Consider the following 20,341-nt stretch of genomic DNA (forward strand, 5'->3'; position numbering starts at 1 on the left):
CTGGCTGACGTTCGCTTCCCGCCCGCTGGGTTGGCCCGAGCAGTTCATGAATGACTCACCTCATTGTCAGGCTGATTCACTGCTCGCCTGGGGACTTGGGAGAGGGGGGGGACTGGAGGGGAGCTGGGGCGGGGGCGGAGGGGGGACTGGGGGAGGGGAGGCGGCCGCAGCCTCCCGGCTGGGGTCCGGACGCGATGGATGGGTTTCTGGGATAAGAAGGGGGGGCGTGCACATGACTTGGTTCGTGGAGTACAAGCTTGAGGTTCTGTCACTAGTCTACCTGTGACTATTTACATTTAAATTAATTAAAATTAAATCCAATGAGAGCTTCAGTTCCTCATTGTCACTAGCCACACTTCAAGCTGTCAGTAGCACGTGCTGTTGTCAACAGCTACTCTATTGGATAATGCGGAAAGTTCTATGCGGCAGTGCTCGGCTACACAGCCTTCACATACACAATGCCACACAGACCAGACCTTCAGCCACCCCTGTACACTCAGATCCCCCCTCTTTGTAGGCAGCATATAACAAACACCATTCCACACACATTCCACACACTCATTCAGCATGCAACAGCCACCCACCGACACATCCCCGCAGAACTCTCAGTATGTGTACACACTTCCAGTGTATGCCACTGTCCATGGGAAGACAAATGTAAACACATAAACATGCATCATCACTGTGAATTGCATACAACTGTTAATATGATCAAAATACAAATTAGGACAAAATGTATTTGCAAATACACTGAAATAGATACAAACTCAAGCCATGTGGTTCCCATAACAAATCTCAGCACGTTTGCAAACTCCAGTATGGGGGAAGGGAACCCATGTTGTTGAGCCTCTGCCAAGGTGCTGGGCATGGAGTTAGCCATTTCAATGCGTTAATTCATTTAATTACACAGCAATCCTGTGAGGAAATTGTATTATTCTATTTGCATAGAGGGGACAGCTAAGTTCAGAGAGGTAAAGTAACTTACTGAAGGTCACACAGCCAGTTAGCAGTATGGTCAAATATGAACCCCCATTTATCTAGCTCCATGGACAATTGGAAAAGGAAATGGCAACCCACTCCAGTATTCTTGCCTGGAGAATCCCAGGGACAGCAGAGCCTGATGGGCTGCCATCTATGGGGTCGCACAGAGTTGGACACGACTGAAGCGACTTAGCAGCAGCATAGATAATGCAGCATGCTGTCTCCAAACACTCCCTCTAAACACACACACAAATACAGGTGTGCTCTCTCCTGTACTTAAGAAGGTGAGGCTCCTCATCCAACAAGTACAGGTATTTGGGGAAGTGAGCATGGAGTTGCCTAGACTCCTTTGTACTCCCTTATGACAAATAGCATTAGGTCATTCAACAAACACTTGCTAGTCTTCTGTGTGCTAGGTCCTGTGCCAAGTGCTGGCTCACAAAAGTGAAAAGTCATAGTCGGTTGCTCTGAAAAAGTTCAAAGGCCAGCAGGGAGGTATGAGGGAAACTTGAAGACAATACAGGGCATGCAAGAGATCTAAGCTATCAGAGCCCCCAAGTCCAGGGAGCCAAGGAGAAGGAAACCTGAGTCAGTAAAAGAAGGCTTCTTGGAGGAGGCAGCATGTGACCTAGGGCATGAAGAGTGAATGAGGTGAAGAGGGATTGGTATTGATTGGGACATTAGTTGAGAGATGAGATCACTTCCCAGGTGCAGGAGACACAAGAGACCTTGGTTTGATTCCTGGCTTGGGAAGATGCCCTAAGTAGGAAATAGCAACTCACTCCAGTGTTCTTGCCTGAAAAATTCCCTGGACAGAGGAGCCTGGCAGGCTATAGTCCATGGGGTCACAAGGAGTCATAGCACCAATGTGCATGAAAGATTAAATAGGACAGGGAAGCAGATTCCGGGGCATTGTAGGTGCTGGGGAATTTTTTTTTTTTAACCCCACCATGTGACATGAATCTTAGCCCCCTGAGGAGGAATTGAACTGGTGTCCCTTGCAGTGGAAGCATGAAGTCTTAAGCACTGGGCCACCAGGGGAAACAGTCCCAGCCCTGGGGATTTTATATATCATCCTCAGGTGATTAGAAGAGATTGAACATTTTTTACGATAGAAAAAATAGTATCCTGCTTGCATGTTGGAAAGAATGGACCGAAGGGAGGAGACCTTGGACTAGGGAGACAGTGCAGCAGGCTATGGGGATTGTCCAGGCAGGAGATAGTAAGGCTTGACGTAGAGTATAAGATCTGGACAAGATAAGAGATACAGGGGGATGAGGGATCAGAGTGCATTCTGGCCCTGAGACAGTGCAAGGCAACAGCTTTCCCACCCATGAAAATGTAGTGAAAGCTATGATTTTCTTTCAGAGCAAGGCATATGTGCATAGGCACGTGATGTTTTGGGCATAATTATAGGGGATTTGTATTCCCTGAATACCCAATTTAAGAGCCCAGTTCATTGGAATTCTAAAAGGCAAAACAATGTACTGGTTAAGCTTGTGGATGCTGGTATCAAACTGGCTGGTTAATTATCTTAGCTGCAACACCTATTAGCAATGTGGGCTTAGCCCAGACATTGTCCCTTTCCTCCTCTGTAAAGCAGAAGTGATCCTAGCACCAATATCAAGACCTGTTGCTATGAACAAGTGAGCTAATTCATGTAAATTAATGAACCTTGCCTGGAACACAGAAAGTACTCAGGGAAGTCCTGGTGGTTATTACTATAGACTGTTGTTACTGTTTAGTCCCTCGGTCATGTCTGACTCTTTTGCAGCCCCATGGACTGTAGCCCACTAGGCTCCTCTGTCCATGGGACCCTCCAGGCAAGAATACTGGAGTGGGTTGCCATTTTCTTCTCCAGGGGATCTTCCCAACCCAGATATTGAACCCCCATTGCCTGCACTGGCAGGCAGATACTTTACCACTGAGCCACCAGGTACGCCCATTACTATGGATTAACTCAGTACTAATGAGACATTCCCCCTTTGTACTCGACTTCACAGCTGAAGTTCTGGTGTCTTCTGGTATGGGTCCTCCTACCTGAGTCCTAGAACCCGCTTTTCTGTTTCCCAGAATCTACCCTTCCTTTTCGGTCTGAGTCTCCATTATCCTCAACCCAGGTTATTAGTAGTAAGCCCACTAACTCCTCTTCTAAAACAAGGAAGAAGAGGACCAGACTAGATCACCATGGGGATCTAGTCTTTGCTTTTACTTTGGAAGAATGTGTCAGGAAGAAGACCTGTGATTTGGAGCAGAATCCTTCAGCATGAGAAAGTGAAAGTCACTCAGTTGTGTCTGACTCTTTGTGACACCATGGACTGGAATTCTCCAGGCCAGAATACTGGAGTGGGTAGCCATTCCCTTCTCCAGGGGATCTTCCCAATCCAGGGATCGAACCCAGGTCTCCCGCATTGCAGGTAGATTCTTTACCAGCTGAGCCACAAGGGAAGACCAAGTATACTGGAGTGGGTAGCCTATCCCTTCTCCAGCGGATCTTCCTGACCCAGGAATTGAACTGGGGTCTCCTGCATTGCAGGCGGATTCTTTAGCAACTGAGCTATCAGGGAAGCCCAAGTCAAATCAGCATGATTGTCCTCCCCAAATTTAAAATCATAGACAACTTCCTCACTGTGGCCTGCCGGCCCCTCTCCAAAATGTCCCTAGCCCACATTTTCCATTTACTTCAGCCATCACTCCCACCCCCATCCAAGTTCTAACAGGAGGTGGGGGTGGCATTTGCCAAGTTCACTGAACTCAGAAAGGCAATGGAGGAGAAAGCATAGGACTTCCAATCAGAAGAGCCACCACCGAATGACTGTGTGACCCTGAGGAAGTCCCTTCCCCTGTAGGCCTCAGGTTCCTAATCTGTAAGTAATACCCACCCTTCACTCTTCCTGGAATCTCGTGAAGACAAAATAAGCCAATGGTTAAAACCGGAAGATGGAAGCTACAGTGTGGGTAAGAGTTGATAGTATTCCTCTTGGGTTTTTGGCCTCTGTGATGTCCCTTTAGCTGGAGCTGTCAGAGCCCAGAGCCACAGGAAGCCCTGTAACTAGGTCTCTAGGACTATCCACAGTTGGGTTGCCTGGGTTCCCTGGGAGGAAAGGGGGCCTGAAAATGGGAGGGTTGGTGGTCTGTCCCCTAGTTCAGAAGCAGAAAGGCCTTGAAGGAATTCCTAACCTGGATGAGAGTCAGAGGTTCAGGTTTCCTCTCTCATCACCATTCTGGCCTCAGTTCTGACATATGACAGGTTAACTGGTCCACAAGGAACAATGATAGAAGTCATAGGCTTCCAAGAGGTCAGACCAGGCCAGGCAGTCTGCCCTTGGGAAGATGCATGGCTGGTTCAGATCAGATAGTTAAGAATTCACATCAGCTACCTTCCTTCTGCCTTTTGAGTCCTCAAAACTATGCAACCTGTGCTGTCTCTCAACTTTCGTGATAAGCAGGAAGGGAAACTGAGGTCAGGCTGAATCAGTAACCACAGTAGGCTTTAGTGATAACAACTGTACTTCCCAGATCACTAGGCCCTCTCCTGGTCTCTATCTTTTGTTCTGTATCTCCCTGACTTGTTCATATTTTATTCACTTATTTAATATATATGTATTTTTGGCCACTGCGTGGCTTTCAGGATCTTAGCTTTCCAACCAGAAACTGAACTAGTGCCCAAGGCAGTGAAAGCATAGAGTCTTAACTACTGGACCACCAGGAAATTCTCTCCTTGACTTGTTCATGAACTTGAGAGTACAAGGAGTCATTCTTTTCTGTATCCCCAGTGTTAAGCACTGTGCCTGATAAATAGTAGTCGCTGTGTCTTTTATTTATTAATTCTATACAGCATTGTTCTAAGTGCTGGGGATACAGAGTTGAACAAGCCAGACAATGTCCCTATCCTCATGGAGTTCATATTCTAGTGAGGAAGACACACAGTAAAGATGTAAACCATGACGATTATCAAGAATGAAAAATGCTGAGAAGGAAATTAAGCGTTGAGATGGGGCGAGGGATGTTACTTGAGAGATTAATGTGACAGGGAAGATCTGACATCTAAACTGAAACATGAAGGATGAGAACAGCCCGACCACGAACATCTTGCTTAATAAATATGTGTGGCAAGAACTGACGGATGGATGGATGGATGGATGGATGGACAGATGAACAAACGAACAGGGTGGATTCTGGTGTGAATGAGGGTCACGCTGTTAATACTCAGTCCCTAGTATGCCTAACACAAGAGAGGAAGGTGGTCAGGATGGGATGTAATGGGTCCCAAATTCCCAACCTTGCTCTCAACCCGAGTGCGCATCGAGCAAGCTGACTGGATCCAGGGTCTGCTGGGGGGCGTCCGAGAGCTCATGCCTTTCCCTTTAAGGCTGGGGCGGAAGACCGCGGTGAAGGGCCTTTGTGTCGGCGGGAAAGAAATAGGTCCGCCCCTTTAAGAGGGCGGAGACGCTGAGTGGCGGCGGCTTCGAACGCGGCCTAGGGAGCCAGACCCCTGCTTCCCAACCACCCTCCTTCGGCCTCCACCTGGGTTTCCGAGACGCCTCTCTCCGACCTCGCCCCAGAGACACTGTCGCCAGGACTCTGACCCTCCCACGTGGACCAAGGCCGAAGCCCCGGCGACCCCTGGAGTCTCAGGGTCTGTCCGGCCAAGCCGAGGCCGGAGCCTACTGGCGGTCGCCATGGTAATGCCGCGCCGGGGACTACCCGGCCGCCGGGTCCCCCGGCCGCGTGGACCTGTCTTCTAGGTTCCAGCCTCTCCCTCATGCGAGCTGCAGGACCGGGTTAGGGTTTCAGGGAGAGCTTGGTGGGGTCGGGACGCCTGGCTCTAGTCAGGGCTCGTCTTGGACATGCCCGGCCCCCCAAAAAAGGTCTCCCACTCACCTCCCTCAGGGCTTCATCTCCCAGTCTCTAGCCTTCCGTTTCACCGAGGAAGACTCCGGTTCATCCTTACGGGTGTGCTCAAACGTCACGCCTCCCGGGCCCTCCCCCTCCCCCAACCATTCTAGTCTGTTTCTTGACATTGGGCGATAGGTCTCCCTAACTGTAGCTCTTGCTGCTTTGGCAGCTGGAGTTAAGCACATCCCTTGGCTCTAGGGCTGACACACTTTTAATGCCGGCCACAGCAGCCCTGCTGTCCAGAAAGGAGGATCTGTGGGGACGAGGGTGGGAATGGGGGATAGGGGGTGGGGGTGGGGGTGGGGTACATCCCACCCTCCCAGGACCTTAGCTTCTGGGTATTAGATAAAAGGAAACCACTGACTTGTCTTTCAGAATCAAGGCCTCTGTGCTGGGCATGCTTGGATTTATGGTAATATCCCTTACATCTGACAAGGGTTCCCCAGGCCAAGCCTTTGGGGGTGTGACAAAATACTTGGACCTACATGCCCTGTACTGGCTCTAAAGAATGACACAGGCTCCCTTGGGCAGTCTTCCCTTTGCTTCCTCCCTCTTATTACAAGATTAAGGCAGATAGACCTAAGGGAATTATTTTACTAGACAGGATTCTAAATCATCATCTAAGTCTGTACGTAAACCCCATCTCTCCTCATCCTTTGTTCCTTCCCCAACACGACAGAAAAAAAAAAAAAGAAACAAGCAAACAGAAAACAGTACACCTGATGTCTTGTTAGAATTAGGAAAAAGCAGAGAGAGGACAAAATGTACTTGCAAATGGTATTTCTCCTCCAACCTCAATTGCTTTGTTTTCCTTTCAGGCATGCAGTCTGCAGAAGCTGTTTGCTGTGGAAGAGGAGTTTGAAGATGAGGTAAGGAAGTGTTGGTGATCAGAGATGGCACCCAGGCCTAGAACCCAGGTTTCCTTTTACCTGACATGTGTATCTTTTTTTTTCCTTTGTTTTCTGTGAGAGGCTGAGAGATGATGAGAAATATAAACAACCCACTTAACTGTCTTAAAAACAAATAAACTACCAGAGAGATGAGCTGCTTAATTGTCATACCTTTAAATTATAAGGGCCTTTGCCTGGAAGCTGTGTCACGTGGATGATTGGATCCACCTTCGTGATGACATACTTCAAGTGGGAAGGAAGTTAATGGAGAGGCAGAGCAGCTACTAGACAGCTGGGGACCCAGGGTCACCAACTGGCCACCTGAGCCAGGGAAAAGTATTTCATTCTCTGGCCTTCCGTTTTTGCTCTTACGACATGAGGGATGTTCTTCTGCCTCAAACATTCTTCCCTTCCCTGCTCTCTCTGGAGAAGATGAGGGATTAGATTAGACCTGAAGCTGGCATCTTAGAATCACCTCTGCTGGCATCTTAGAATCACCCTGCCACGTACCAAATAAATCAGAATTTCTGGGGATGGGCCCAGGCAGGGGTATTTTTTAATCTCTGGGTGCACCTAGAGGCCACTGAACTAGTGATCTGCAATGCTGTCTTCCCACTCAGATCTAACAGATGTAGTTTCATCTGGGTGGCCCAAAATTGTTATGTCAAATCCTTTTCAGAAAGAAACAGGATTTAAGTGAGTAAAGCCCCCAGAGGTCAATTAAATCGCTTAAGAATACAACACGGGGCTTCCTTGGTGGCTCAGTGGTAAAGAGTCTGCCTGTCAGTGCAGGAGAGATGGGTTCAATCCCTAATCTGGGGAGATCCCAGATGCTGTGGAGCAGCCAAGCCAATGCATCACAACTATTGAGACTGTGCTTTAGGGCCAGGGAGCCACAACTACAGAGCCCACGTGCCGTAACTACTGAAGCCGCACACCCTAGAGCCCCGTGTTCCGCAACAAGAGAAGCGACCTTGGTGAAAAGCCTGTGTGTGCACTGCAACTACAGTGTAGCCCCTACTCGCCACAGCTAGAGAAAAGCCCACACAGCAACGAAGGCCCAGCGAGCTAAAAGAAAAATATACAGCACTGATAACCAGCACCAGCGTTAGACATAACTCCAGTCTAATGTACATGGAAACTACTAAACTACGTTTATAGAAGAGTTGCTCTGGTTTATCAGTGACAAGCCATTCAGAGCTACTTTTTGACTCCCAGTGGTCTGCTTTAAAAAAAAATCACTTCTAGATTTGTCCGGATGCCTAATTTATGCCTAGTGAGATGGTGCCCCAAGGACCCTTGTGGCAGCCATAGCCCCACACATCCCTCTCTTTGAAGCTTTTGAAACCTGAGGTTTGAAGGGAAAAACAGACCTTTTAAAATTCCCTCTCTGGCTTGTCTCATACCCTGAGGCCCTAAGACACAGTGACAGAGGCATGTATGAGTTCCAGTCCTGGTTCTGTGAAGTTACTTAACCTCTCGGAGTCTCGGTTTCTATATCCATAAAACAGGGATAATAGTATACCTATTCATAAGGTCATTGTGAGAATTCACTGAGAGAATTCTGATAAAATGTTTACATGGTACCTGGCACCCAGTGAGATGCTTCACATGTTAGGTGTTTTGTTATCATTTGGGGAATTGATTTTTGTTTTTAAAAATAACTCAGAACTGCCAGCTTTGTCGAGGAGATATGTGTCCTTGTCTTTGTCTTTCAGCTTTGGAGATGTGTAATTACAGACTGAAAAAGTGACCCTCCTGGGTCCTACCAGGTCAAGGTAGGACTGCTAGGCTAGTAATGGAATTAAGAGTGAAGGACTCTGACAGCTCAAGTTTCTGTTCCATGACCAGTCCCTTCCCCCTTCCCAAGGCAGATGACATCATGTCTGAGAGGGAGCTCTTCAGGGGAAAAGGGCTCCGTCAACTCCCAGGGTCATCAGGATTTTATTTCTGCTGTAATTCTAATATTATTATTATTACTAAGTCCTAAAGTAGTCCTTGGAGTATGCTAGTCTCCTGATAATACACCAAGCAGGAAAGATCCTTTCTCTAGCCTAGACAATCTAGTGTGGCAGCAGGGGGTGGGGGTGGAGGGGACCTTCCTGTCAGTTAAATCAGCAGTTCTGACTCAAAAACACCCTCGGAACAGGTCTGTTGCTCTTGAAGGTGTCAATCTCACCTTGCTTCCCAACTGGAATCCATACTTAATTTAACTTGCCTGAAAAGCTATATTTAACTTCTGCCTATTTTGCTGGATCCAAGGCCTCTTTGACTTAGCGAAGACTCTGTGTGCGTGTGTGTGTGTGTGTGTGTGTGTGTGTGAGATGAGGGAAAGAGTGGGTTGAGGACACGAAGCAAGACCAGCTCCTGAGTGACAGGCTGGACACCAGAAAGCTGATTTCCTTGAGACGGGTGTGTGCCCTGGGGAATTTGTTTGACTCCTTGGTGACCTGGTTCCTTTGCTTCTCTTACTGCTCCAAGTGCCACCACCACCACCCCTCCTCTCCCCTCCCCCTCGAGACTGAAGAAAGAAAGAAGCTACCTGAAGACTTAGCCTTAGAATGTGTCTGGCAGAAGCCTGGTGGCGGACTCTTGGGCGAGGTCAAAGGTGGTGAGAGAGTCTACAACTCCCTTACATGTCTTGGTTTCCTGCTTGCGAGTATCTGCACACACAGATGCACCACATGCCTGAAACAGTAAAAGCAGAGTGCTTCTTGATTTCCAGATGCCAAGACCCATTGTCTTTGCTTCTTTGTAGGATTTCTTGTCGGCTGTGGAGGATGCAGAGAACCAGTTGGCGGGCACACGGCCTGTAAATGCCGGGTGCCTAAGACCTGTCTCCTCCCGGCCACAGGAGGCCCAGCTGCTGCCTCGAGTCACTGCCCCAGCAGAGGCTGCAGGCCTGCCAGCCCTGGGACTCCGCCTTCCTACCTGCGGTGGGCCTAGGGCCACTGGGGGTCCGCCTCCCACAGGAACAGCTCCCCTAAGGCCTGTCTCGACATCCAGCAGCTGGACCGGCACTCAGGGAAGAGTGACACTGACAGAAGTGCTTGAAGAGCCAGGAAGACCCCAGTCTTCAGCCTCCTGCCCCCAGCTTACCTTCAGGAGCAAAGAGCAGGTGATTGGTGGCTTCGAGGGGCCTGAACAAGATGAATTTGATAAGGTCCTGGCAAGCATGGAGCTGGAGGGGCCCAGCGTGGAGCCGCAACTTGGAGTTCACAGTGAGGCCACAGAAATCCTGCCCAGCTGGCAGCAGGAGGACTCCACATTGGCTAAAAAGGCTCGGGTGGCTGATCTGAGCAGACCTTGTCAAAGGGGGCCTGTTCCTGCCCCCCACGTAACTGGTATCCCATCAGCCCGGGATGCACCCCCGGATCCCGCAGTCCTCTGCAGGACTCCACAACCTCACTTGAGACCTAGAACTGTGGGTAACTTTCCTGTCCCAGCTACCTCAATGGTTCGTGCTCAGCCACCCCACTGGGAAGTCTCTCCCGTGGGTCCCCCTCCTCGAACACCCCAGCCTCTTCAAGGTGCTGGCAGGCCCATTCAGAGCAGCCCTCAAAATCGTTTCCCTGCTCAGCCATTCCGGTCTCCAAACACCTGTTCAAGTGGTGAACTCCATTTTCTTAGACTCCGGACTCCCAACTCAAGCTGTGCTGCTCCCCCAAAGACCAGCTGTGGACTGTTTCCTCAGGGCCCACCCCAACCCCGAACTCCAGCGTCTTCTGTCCTGTCTCCTGTCTGCACCCCAAAGGGTCCCGGTCCCTTCCCGCTCCCTCAAGCAGCTCTGCAGACACCCATCGTCACCAACCACCTGGTGCGGCTGGTCACCGCTGCCAGCCGGACACCCCAGCAACCCACCTGCACCTCCACCCGGGCCAAGATGCGCCGCTTCCCCGGCCCAGCAGGGCTCCTGCCTCACCAGGTGAGCGACAGCTTTGCTCTGGCCAGAGCCAGAGCTCCCCAGGCGGCTCCCCTGGCTGCTGGAGAGCAGCTGGGTGTGTCCCAGCCCTGCCCAATCCCAGAGGATCTTCAATCCCAGAGGAAGTGGAGGAAGGAAGGGCAGGGGTCAGGGGCTTTCCAGAGCTGTGGGAGAAGTCAGAAGTGGGGAGAACTGAAGGCCTGAAACCCACATAGATGGAGATGCCTAAGGCTCTGAGAACATCACAGTTTCCATACATTTGTTGAGCACCTCCTGTTTACTGGCACCGGCCAGGAAGACTCAATCTCATATTTACTAAGGACTGGTGTGTGTTGGGCCCTTTGCTTGGACCTGAGGATACAGAAATTAACATAGAAATAGTTCTCATTTTTCAGAGCTTCCAGGGGAGTGGAAGAAGCAGACTTAAACAATACGTAAAAGGGACAGAGAGAGTAGAGGTCATTTCCTGGGTGCTGGGGAGACACTGGGCTCCTTGTGCTTCCTGGGTGGGCTTTGGACAGATGAATAGGAGATTTACGGAGGTGCATGTTGGACGGCTGTGTCCTGGAGGACATTTCAGCAGTGGAAAGACAGGAGAGAGTGTGTGCAAAGGCGCAGATTCTCTGGGAGATCCACAGAACCATTCAGTGTGGCTGGTGTGTGGGGTCACTGTGGGGGAGTTGGGGCTGAGCCTGGAGTGTGGATTTTGGCAGCAGTAGAGAGACAGGGTCCCTCAGACTAGTCTTAGATCCAGTCCCAGATAATTGGACTGAGAATCTGGTCTGGTTGTGATAGGTTACCCCTTTCCCTCACATTTGAAGGGTGTTTTCTTCAATCAGAAGAGATTTCTACCCGTTAACTTGCTCTTCCCTGGCACTTTAAGAGAAATCCAAGGAAGCCATGTACATTCCTCCTGGGTTGGATCCCTGTCAGGAAGGGTGAGGTCCCCAAGAAGGAGTTTGGGGAAAGCTACGCTCTTACTCACTTCAGGCCTCTCTATTCAGGTCATCACCCCCTTCAGGAAGCCCCTAGATTTGTTCCTGAGCCAGCTCCAGCTTCCTCATATTTCCCCAAACAGTCCCCAAAGCATCTTTTTTGAGCTGCCAGCAAGGCTCTTGAGACTTCGTTAGGAGAAATGTAATATGTGTTAATTGTCCCTGATAGTTTCCTGAACTCATTATGTAACCCAGACAAGAAGCTGTACTTGTAAATAACAGCTGCTGAGCTTGCTCTCTCTTTCTCCTCCCCTCTCCCCTCGTAGCACAGTGGGAAAAATCTGGACGACATCATGGTTTCCACGCCCCAGACTCCGACTCACGGTGCTCTGGCTAAATTCCGGACAGAGGTAACTGACTCCATGCAAATGCTAACTTCCTGGGACTCATTTAAGAGAGAAGGACATCCTTGTGAGTTTCAGAAGCTGAGAATCAGAATCAGTGCTGCTCAGCCTATTTTCTGGGGTCACACACCATAGCACGTTGAGGGACGCCCATCCTGATGCCAAAGAGGTATTAACTGATATCATGGGTTCAGCCTTCTTTCCCAGCTAAGAAAGAACAGCCTGGCTAACTCCATCTGCCCTCAGCGGAGGAGAGTGTAATAAGTATCAGGAAATTGTATCTCGGGAACCCTTCCTCTCAGGTTTCTGGGAATCAAGCTGGGAAGCTTGTGCCTTCACCTTGCCTCTGGTGGGTTCCCTCTTGGTGGGTGAGACTCAGCCTCCCTCCTCCCTGGGATTCTGGTTGACCTGCTTTGCCCCCGAGACCCACGTTTGCTTTTAATTCTCTCTAGAAGTTTTTCTCTGCTATAGCTCTGTATATCCACCAGTCCATTTCAGCTCCAAAACAGTAAATACTCATCTGAATTTAAAGCATTTTTTAATATAACTAGGTGTACAGTTACAGCCAGAGGCATCTCAAGTGAAATATAGTTGGTTTCAAAATTGCCTGGAAGCCTATAAATTTATGTGGGGGCTCCCTAGCCCTAAGCCTTTTCAAGTTCATTACAAAGGACAGGCGTAGCTAGCCTTTTGCATTATAATTTAATAATTTAATATAATTAAAGTCAGGTCCTGATTTAAAATAAACTAAGTTACAGAGCACCTTTGCTCTTGTGTCTCAGTGAAAGATGTGATATGCAGCAAGTTTTCACATACCCTTTTCTGAACCTTGAGATAAACGAAGGGAGAAAGCATGGCCACCGCGCTGCCGGGAATTCACCCTTGCTCCCCCACCCCTCCATCCCGGCTCAGTCAGGGTCTCTAGCAAAGTGGACCCGTGAACACCAGGCTCCCCTTCTCCTCTGTTGCGCCAGGTTGTCACTAGTTCCCAGGCATCGGTGGAGGAAGACTTTGGACGAGGGCCCTGGCTGACCATGAAATCTACTCTGGGTCTGGATGAGAGAGACCCTGCTTGCTTCCTCTGTACCTACAGCATCATCATGGTGCTGCGAAAGGTAAGGGTTCTGGACGCTGAGACACACAGGAAAGGCCATTTTTATATCTCTCCCCAACCTTGCCTGTTCCACCTTAGGAAAGGGGCACTCTGTTTGCTCCGTCCTACCCTAGGCCTGTCTCTGAGCAGCAGCATGAAGATACCATTGGGTTGTATCTTCCACTCACCTACCTTTTCACTACCATCCACAGTATTAGGCACAGGCAGAAGTGGGTTACGGGCATGTCTCCATACATCTGAGTCCTGAATGGGGTAGGGTAAGCACACTGCTCCCCTTAGAGCTCCCCATAGGTCAGAAGGCACGTGCAGACTCACGTTAGTACATATGCTAACATGCTCCTGCCTGTGGTCTGCGTGATAGAGATCTGTATGAATACATACACATAAATACATAAGAGAAAGGAGGCAAGGGAAAGAAAAGAAGGGCCTGCCAGCTTCAAATCTGCCAGGGGGAGATGGGCTGAGCCCTTTACACTGCCCCTTGGCCCTCCACAAAGGAAGATCATCACCACACTGCTATGTTGCATCACCACCCCCACCCCTCCCTAGGTTGCCCTGGCTCACTTGGGAACCTTACAGATGGGATATGGCTGGCTCAGCAAATGCCTCTTCTTGTAACCAGGCAGCCCTGAAGCAGCTTCCTGGGAACAAAGTCCCCAACATGGCAGTGATGATCAAGTCCCTGACTCGGAGCGCAATGGATGCCAGCGTGGTTTTCAAGGACCCTACGGGTGAGGAGTTAGGTTCTGGGACTGTCTGATGAGTGGCCCCATTGAGGTCAGCAGGTGAAGAGGAGCCACCCTCTATATTCACAGTTAGGATAACTGAGACAGTGAGCCACCTGCTTCCCAACTGGGCCCAGACCAGGCACTGTGCTGTCCTTGACCCTGTAACTGATGGGCGGCATGGTGTTTGCAGGAGAGATGCAGGGCACGGTGCACAGATTGCTGCTGGAGACGCGACAGAATGAGCTGAAGCCTGGCTCGGTGCTGCTGCTCAAGCAGGTACTCTCCCCCTCCTTCCATGGAAAAAGCCCTAGTTGTCTCTTAGCCCTCCCAGGCCCCAGGCAGAGAGTAGCTGCGCTAGTGCTAGACCCTGACTTACTGGAGCCGAGTAAAGGCCTGACCTCCATCCTCCAGGGGGTGGGTGGGAGTGGGAGTGGCCTGTGAAGGGCCAGGGGTGGGCAAGTGGTTCTACCCTGGCACCAGGGCTGAGGTGGGAGTGATTTCTGTGATCTGGTGCAGAGGCCACCAAGGGAGAGGCAGGCGGGACCAGGTGGCCAGCGGTGCTCTCTTAGGACACTGGACCCCCCCGCCCACCCCTTCTCTCCTCCAGATCGGAGTGTTTTCTCCTTCACTCCGAAACCACTACCTCAACGTGACTCCCAACAACCTGGTCCATGTTTATAGTCCAGATGCTGGAGACGGGAACATCCTCAAGCGATCTCAGTCCTTCCCCAAGGTAAGAGGAGCAGGATGGAGGAGGAATGGGTAGAGCTGCTCTCCACCTGGACCTTCTGGTTTCTTCCCTTCCTCCACCCTGGGGAGCAGTTGCCCTAAGGTGAAAAGATGCCTTTGGGGACAGGGCCATCGCCTCCTGTCCCTGGTCCAGCCACCTGCCAGATGGCACGGTAACAGGACCTAGAGGAACAGCTGGCTTCTGCGTGATCCCTGAGTGTCTGATGGCAGACTTGAACGTCATAGAGCATGGGAGTCACTTGAGAACTAACCAAGGTGACAGTCCACAAGGGGGCGGGACCCTCAGTGAGTGACTGAGGGTTGGACTTGCTGCAGGTGGCTGTGCAGAGAACAGACAGCTACAGGTGGTGTCAGGTGAGCCAGCCCGTGCTCGACATCTTTCCCGCTGCTTTCCACCTCTGCTAGGTGAGGGGACACCAGCCTAGAATTCCTCTGGGAACCAAGGAAGACAGTTCCAGGCAGCTCCACTCCAGGGTGAGGGTGCAGAGCCTGGCCTTGACGTGGCACGCAGTGTTCCCTCTGGCCACCTGCACCTTCCTGGGATCCTGGGTTGTTGTCATGGCCTGGCCTTCGGGTCAGGAGACCTGGGTCATGTCCCTGCTCTGCTGGAAATTTGTAACATGACCTTGGGCAAGTCCTGTCCCTTCCCCCGCTGTTGCTCTGTCTATAAAGTGAGTCTATAAAGTTATACTCAGTGACGTCTAGTCAAGCTATGCTTTTAGCTCTGATTTGCTACTTCTCATCTTTCTCCCTAACCTTCTACATTCTCTCAGTATCACCCCTTTCTAACAGAGCATCTTGATTTCCTTCTAAATTTCAAGTCACCCCTGGACTTCCCTGGTGGTCCAGTGGTTAGGATTCCATGCTTCCACTGCAGGGGGCAGAGGTTCAGTCCCTTCTCAAGGAACTAAGATCCTGCAAGCCAAATGGCATGGCTAAAAAAAAAGATCCAGGTCATCTATACTTGTTGAAAAAATATTGAAATGGAACAGAATAAAGAAACAAAACTGACCCTTTCTTCTTTGCATTCCCTAGGGCTAACCATGGTTAACAGGTTTAATTACTAATTTTAATTACCTATTCATGTAATTCGGGGGATTGTTAGCAGCTCGTTTTTAATTCCAGCCTAACTCCTTAGTATATGTCTGAATGGCTTCTTCACTGTCTGCTCCAGTTTTAGAGATTCCCTAAAACATCAGATACCAGCTGAATTAGAAAAGAAAATCAGCCAAAAAGTTTTTTGGTTTTGTTCTATTTTTAAATTATCTGTTCTTTGGGGTGTTTGGTATTTCAGCTACCTCCCCAGCGTGGGCTGGGTGACTGGCCACTGCCGCTTCCTCTGTCCTGTCTTTCCTGAGCCCCTACCTATTCCTTTGAGCTTGTCTGGGAGGAGATGGTACCGTCTAGAGAGATTTCAGGGGTACAGATATTGGTAACCAGATCCTCTGTCCCCAGGATCTTGAAAGTTTCCATGAAAGCCTCCAGCAAGAGAGCGAGAAGCCTGGGAAAGGCCTCCAAACAGCACAGAACCCAGAGGAAGGGGTGTCCCTCGAGAAAGAACTCCCAGAAGCAGGTAAGATGGTCAGTCCACCCAGGAGCCAAAAAGATTCTCCTTCTGTTTCCTCTTGAATAGCTCAGGCAGATTGTTCTGGCTGCATCTTGTTCCTCCTCCTGTGAATCTTTGGATCTTACAGAAATTAGATGTGGTATCTTTCCTGGCAAGGCTGCAGGCCACAAACTAATTAACACAAAGAATGTGATCCTCAGCTCCCGCGTTTCCAGGCCATGTGCTGTTAGCCACAAGGAGGAGATAGACTGGCGCCAGCCTTGAGTCTTCTGTGGGCTGATGGCTAAACCACAGAGGCAGATTTCTCCATCCTGACTAAGCTCTGAGGCCCTCCAGGTGGTGCTAAGGGGTCCAGCATCCCCGTGCTTAGGGTGGGACCAGGATACAGACCTGAGAGGCCCAAATACAGACCTCTTCGTGGAGGGCCAACTTGTTCCTCAGGAGGGAGCCTGACCCAGGTGATGGCTAACACAGTCCAGGTCTGGTCCTTAGCTCTTGGACCCCGTAAATGGAACCCTCATGGGATTATGGGTAGGTGTCTCCATGTTAACCAGATTCCCAGTAGACCATGGATAAGCCACAGAGCCCATTTATTTATATTGTATGAAAAAGTATCCACCCCGTGTGCTGGAATCTTCTCTAGAATCTTCCACTATCTCCTTGTAAGTCAGCTTGAGGACAAGCCAAACCCTCCTCAGAAGGTTGCTGGTGGTCATGGAATAAGAGAGGCAAGCTGCCTGTAGAACGTTGTGGTTGGTGTCACATCTCCACAGTAGGGACAGACCTGCCAGGCAGACAGCTGCTGGTGGCAGCCCGGCAGCACTGAGACACAGATGCGGATTCCTGCTCTGAGTCCCATTCTCCTTGACTCACACTGGCTGCTCACTCCCCTTCATTTACCCTAGTGTTTCTCCAGACAGTGTAGCTAGTGAGCGGCAACTTTTTTGTTAAAATCAAATTCCAGTCCTACTTCCCTGGGTACAATGCTGGTCACCCTAGTTAAATTTAAATGCCCCAAAACTGACTTCTGGGCTTCCCAGATGGCACAGTGGTAAAGAATCTGCCTGCCAATGCAGGAGACGTGGGTTTGATCCCTGGGTTGGAAAGATCTCCTGGAATAGATGGCAACCCACTCCAGTATTTTTGCCTGGAAAATTCCATGGACAGGGAAGCCTGGTGGGCTGTAGTCCATAAGGTCACAAAGACTCAGACACGACTGAGCATGCACACAGACTGACTTCCGCCCTTCTAGCAGCAGTGTTTGTCCGGTGCTCTGTGCCAGACTGGGAGCTGGCCTCTGCAGGTATAGTTTCCAGCCTGACTGACGCTAGGGCTGCCTGATTCCGTCCATTCAGCGGGCGCTTTCTAGTTGGAAGCCGTGGCTCTGGCGTCAAACGGATGCGCACTTGGGCAAGTTGTTGACCTCTTTAAACCCTGTTCTCTTGGGCAAAGTAAGGATTGTAACAGGAACCACCATTAGATGCCCTCTGCAGGGGCCCTGTGAGGCTGAAGTGATGGGTGTAACGTGTGCGGGCCTGTGCCTGGCACCAGGTGTGACCCCAGTTTATGTTAGCTGCTCTTGTTCACAGTCAGAGCAGCAGTGAGGGTTACTGAGGTCAGCTGTTTCCAGCTTCTCAGGCAGGGTACCCATCTGAGAACTGTAGTCAGGACAGTTAATTCTGTCCCCTCGGCTCACAGAGGCACTTTGGGGGAGGGGACGGTGACTTCTCCCACCATGCAGAGTGCAGGTGAGAGACCATGTGAATGAGCTGTGTGATTCTCAGAGCATCTAAGGGCTTTTCGCAGCCTTTTTTGTCCCTCTGTCCAATCAGACAGTTGCACTAGGAGACCTCTGACGCCTTTCTGCTCAAGGGCTGTGCTTCAGGATGGAAAGAAGAACCATGGAGGCCCAGGGGGAGCCCCTTTCTTTGCAGAGTGACCCTGGCATTTTGCCTCTGCCTTTTGTTGAGTGTGGGGAGCAGAAAGGAGATAGAAATCAGGCCAGCCTCAGGCCCATCGATGTGGGGACCACTGCCCAGAGAGCCCCCTCCCTAACTGCAGCCAGGTTCAGACCCTCCTAAAGGGTGGGAGCTTCAGCTCTGAGTCACAAGGGGCCCTCAGGTTATCACTGAGTCTCCCCAACCTCCCTGTCCTCCCCTGCAGATGACCTGGATGGACTCCTGAGCGAGCTCCCTGAAGACTTCTTCTGTGGGACCAGCAATTGGGACTGCCCCAAGGCAGGGCACCCGCCATGAGCCGGCAGCCTCTCAGCACCGTGCCAGAGCTCTGGTTGTGTCTGATCACATGCCTGGGAGAGAGGAGGACCAGCACAGCTGGAGAGCAGACAGAGTTCTGAGACCTCTGTGGTTGTTCCCACCCTGGACACTTTCCCTGAGAACACCCTTGTCCCTCAGATTGTGCACTGTCGTCACTTTGGATCTCCCTTTGGCACGCGGAACTCTGCTCAGTATTGGATCTACTGTCCTTCAAGCGCTCGGGTGCATATCCCTTCTCCTCCAGCAGGGAAGGTGTGTCACTCTCCCACCTCCGCTTGACTTTAGAGGATGCGGGGCCTGGTCCCTTGACTCCCTAGTCCCAGGACAGCTGAGGAGCGAAGAGAAGCTGTGGCTTTTGTGGCAACTTGTCCCTCTGGACAAGGAGGGAACACACTCAGGCTTCCCTCTGCTTTGTCTCTTGAGGCCTATAGCTGCCCAGCTCACCTGTGTCTGGGGCTCCAAGGTGCGGGGGCATGGTTGTGGCTGGGTCATCTTATTCTGAAATAAAAGCAGCTGCCTGCTTCACCTGCCTCCCTCTCTTTCCCAGCCTCTCAGCTCCTTGTCCTGTCTGCCCTGCCCTTGGTGCCTTAGCCAGGACAGAGCCAAAGCTACTCATTTTCTTTCTCTTTTTTCTTATAGACTTCTTTTTTTTTTTTTTTGCTGCACTGGGTCTTAGTTGTAGCACACGGAATCTTTAGTTCCAGCATGTGAACTGTTAGCTGCAGCATGTGGGATCCAGTTCCCCAACCAGGGATCAATCCCAGGCCCTCTGCATTGGGAGCTCAGAGTCTTAGCCACTGGACCACCAGAGAAGTCCCTATAAACTTTTTGACAGTTTTAGATTTATAGGATTATTGCAGAGATGTTCCAGGGAGTTCTCTTATACCTCACAGCCAGTCTAAGAGCCAGTATTGACACATTATTAACTGGACTCTATGCTTTATTGACATTAACCCAGTTTTCCCCTAATACTCTCTTTCTCTTGCAGGATCCCATGCAACATTTAGTCCTCTTGTCTGCATAGACTTCTCTTGGCTGTGGTAGTTTCTCAGACTTTCCTTGTTTCTTAGTGGCCATGACAGCTTCCAGGAGCACAGGCCTCGCTTATTGTCAGATGCCCACCTGTTGGAATTTGTCTGGTGTGTTTTCGTGACTAGACGAGGGTTATGTGTTTGGGAGAGGAAGAGCACAAAGGTGAGCTCGCGTTCTCGTCGCGTCATATCAAGAGCTGGTGGTGACTTTGATCACCTGGCTGAGGTAGGGTTCGTCAGGTTTGGTCAGGTTTCTCCGCTGTCAAGTTACTCTTTTTCTCCTTTTCCACACGATTTTGGAAGGAAGTCACTCTGCCACCCACACTTAAGGAGTGAGGGGTTATGTTCTCTGCCTCTTGAAGGGCAGAATATCTACATGGATGATTTGAAATTCGGCATGGAAGATTGGTCTGTTTTTCCTTATTTCTTGTTCAGTCACCCGTTTATTATCAGTATGGACTCATGGATATTTATTTTATACTTTGGGTTAGAGTCCACTACTACTTTATTCTGTTGCCAAGCAACTCTTCGCCACTGTAGATTCTCTGTACCACCTTGAAGGCAAGAATTGGACAAGGGTCATGGGTGGGGTATAAAAGGTCTAATTATACCAAGTAACCAGCCAACCTTGTTTTCCTTTATGGAATGAAGGGAAAAGAGGAAGATGCTCTTAACATACGGTTGAGGGGATGTGAGCCCAGTTTGATGGCCGGTTTTGCCTGCCTCTGCCTCGGCTTTCACCAGGCAGCTGTAAGTCGGTGCCTCCAATAGACTTGGCACTGCTCTGGGGAAGGTGTTATTTTCCCTGTTTCCAAAGAGATCCCATGGATCCCAGCCTCAAAGC

At 50.4% G+C, this 20,341-nt stretch overlaps 1 protein-coding gene and 1 long non-coding RNA gene across 2 annotated transcripts; one reads left to right on the forward strand and one right to left on the reverse strand.

The window, feature by feature from the left end:
• The first annotated feature begins 5,410 nt into the window (after positions 1 to 5,410).
• HROB (homologous recombination factor with OB-fold) lies at positions 5,411 to 18,991 on the forward strand. Its single transcript, XM_069543562.1, has 10 exons — positions 5,411 to 5,666; positions 6,699 to 6,749; positions 9,529 to 10,695; positions 11,954 to 12,037; positions 13,006 to 13,146; positions 13,768 to 13,876; positions 14,064 to 14,149; positions 14,481 to 14,606; positions 16,079 to 16,196; positions 18,354 to 18,991. The coding sequence occupies exons 1-10, from the start codon at positions 5,664 to 5,666 to the stop codon at positions 18,443 to 18,445; spliced, it is 1,977 nt and encodes a 658-aa protein (XP_069399663.1). The 5' UTR covers positions 5,411 to 5,663; the 3' UTR covers positions 18,446 to 18,991.
• On the reverse strand, positions 6,590 to 10,748 carry LOC138415243 (uncharacterized). Its single transcript, XR_011247163.1, has 3 exons — positions 10,632 to 10,748; positions 9,313 to 9,458; positions 6,590 to 6,723 (listed from the first exon to the last, which is right to left on the reverse strand). It is a non-coding gene; the product is annotated as an uncharacterized lncRNA (long non-coding RNA).
• Positions 18,992 to 20,341: the final 1,350 nt, after the last annotated feature.

The sequence above is a fragment of the Ovis canadensis genome, chromosome 11, assembly GCF_042477335.2.
Source record: "Ovis canadensis isolate MfBH-ARS-UI-01 breed Bighorn chromosome 11, ARS-UI_OviCan_v2, whole genome shotgun sequence".
In the NCBI taxonomy this organism is placed as follows: domain Eukaryota; kingdom Metazoa; phylum Chordata; class Mammalia; order Artiodactyla; family Bovidae; genus Ovis; species Ovis canadensis.

Coding starts and splice junctions, on each gene's coding strand:
- HROB (XM_069543562.1), top strand. Junction 14,607..16,078: donor GATCTCAGTCCTTCCCCAAG/GTAAGAGGAGCA, acceptor CTCTGTCCCCAG/GATCTTGAAAGTTTCCATGA. Junction 16,197..18,353: donor GAAAGAACTCCCAGAAGCAG/GTAAGATGGTCA, acceptor CCTCCCCTGCAG/ATGACCTGGATGGACTCCTG.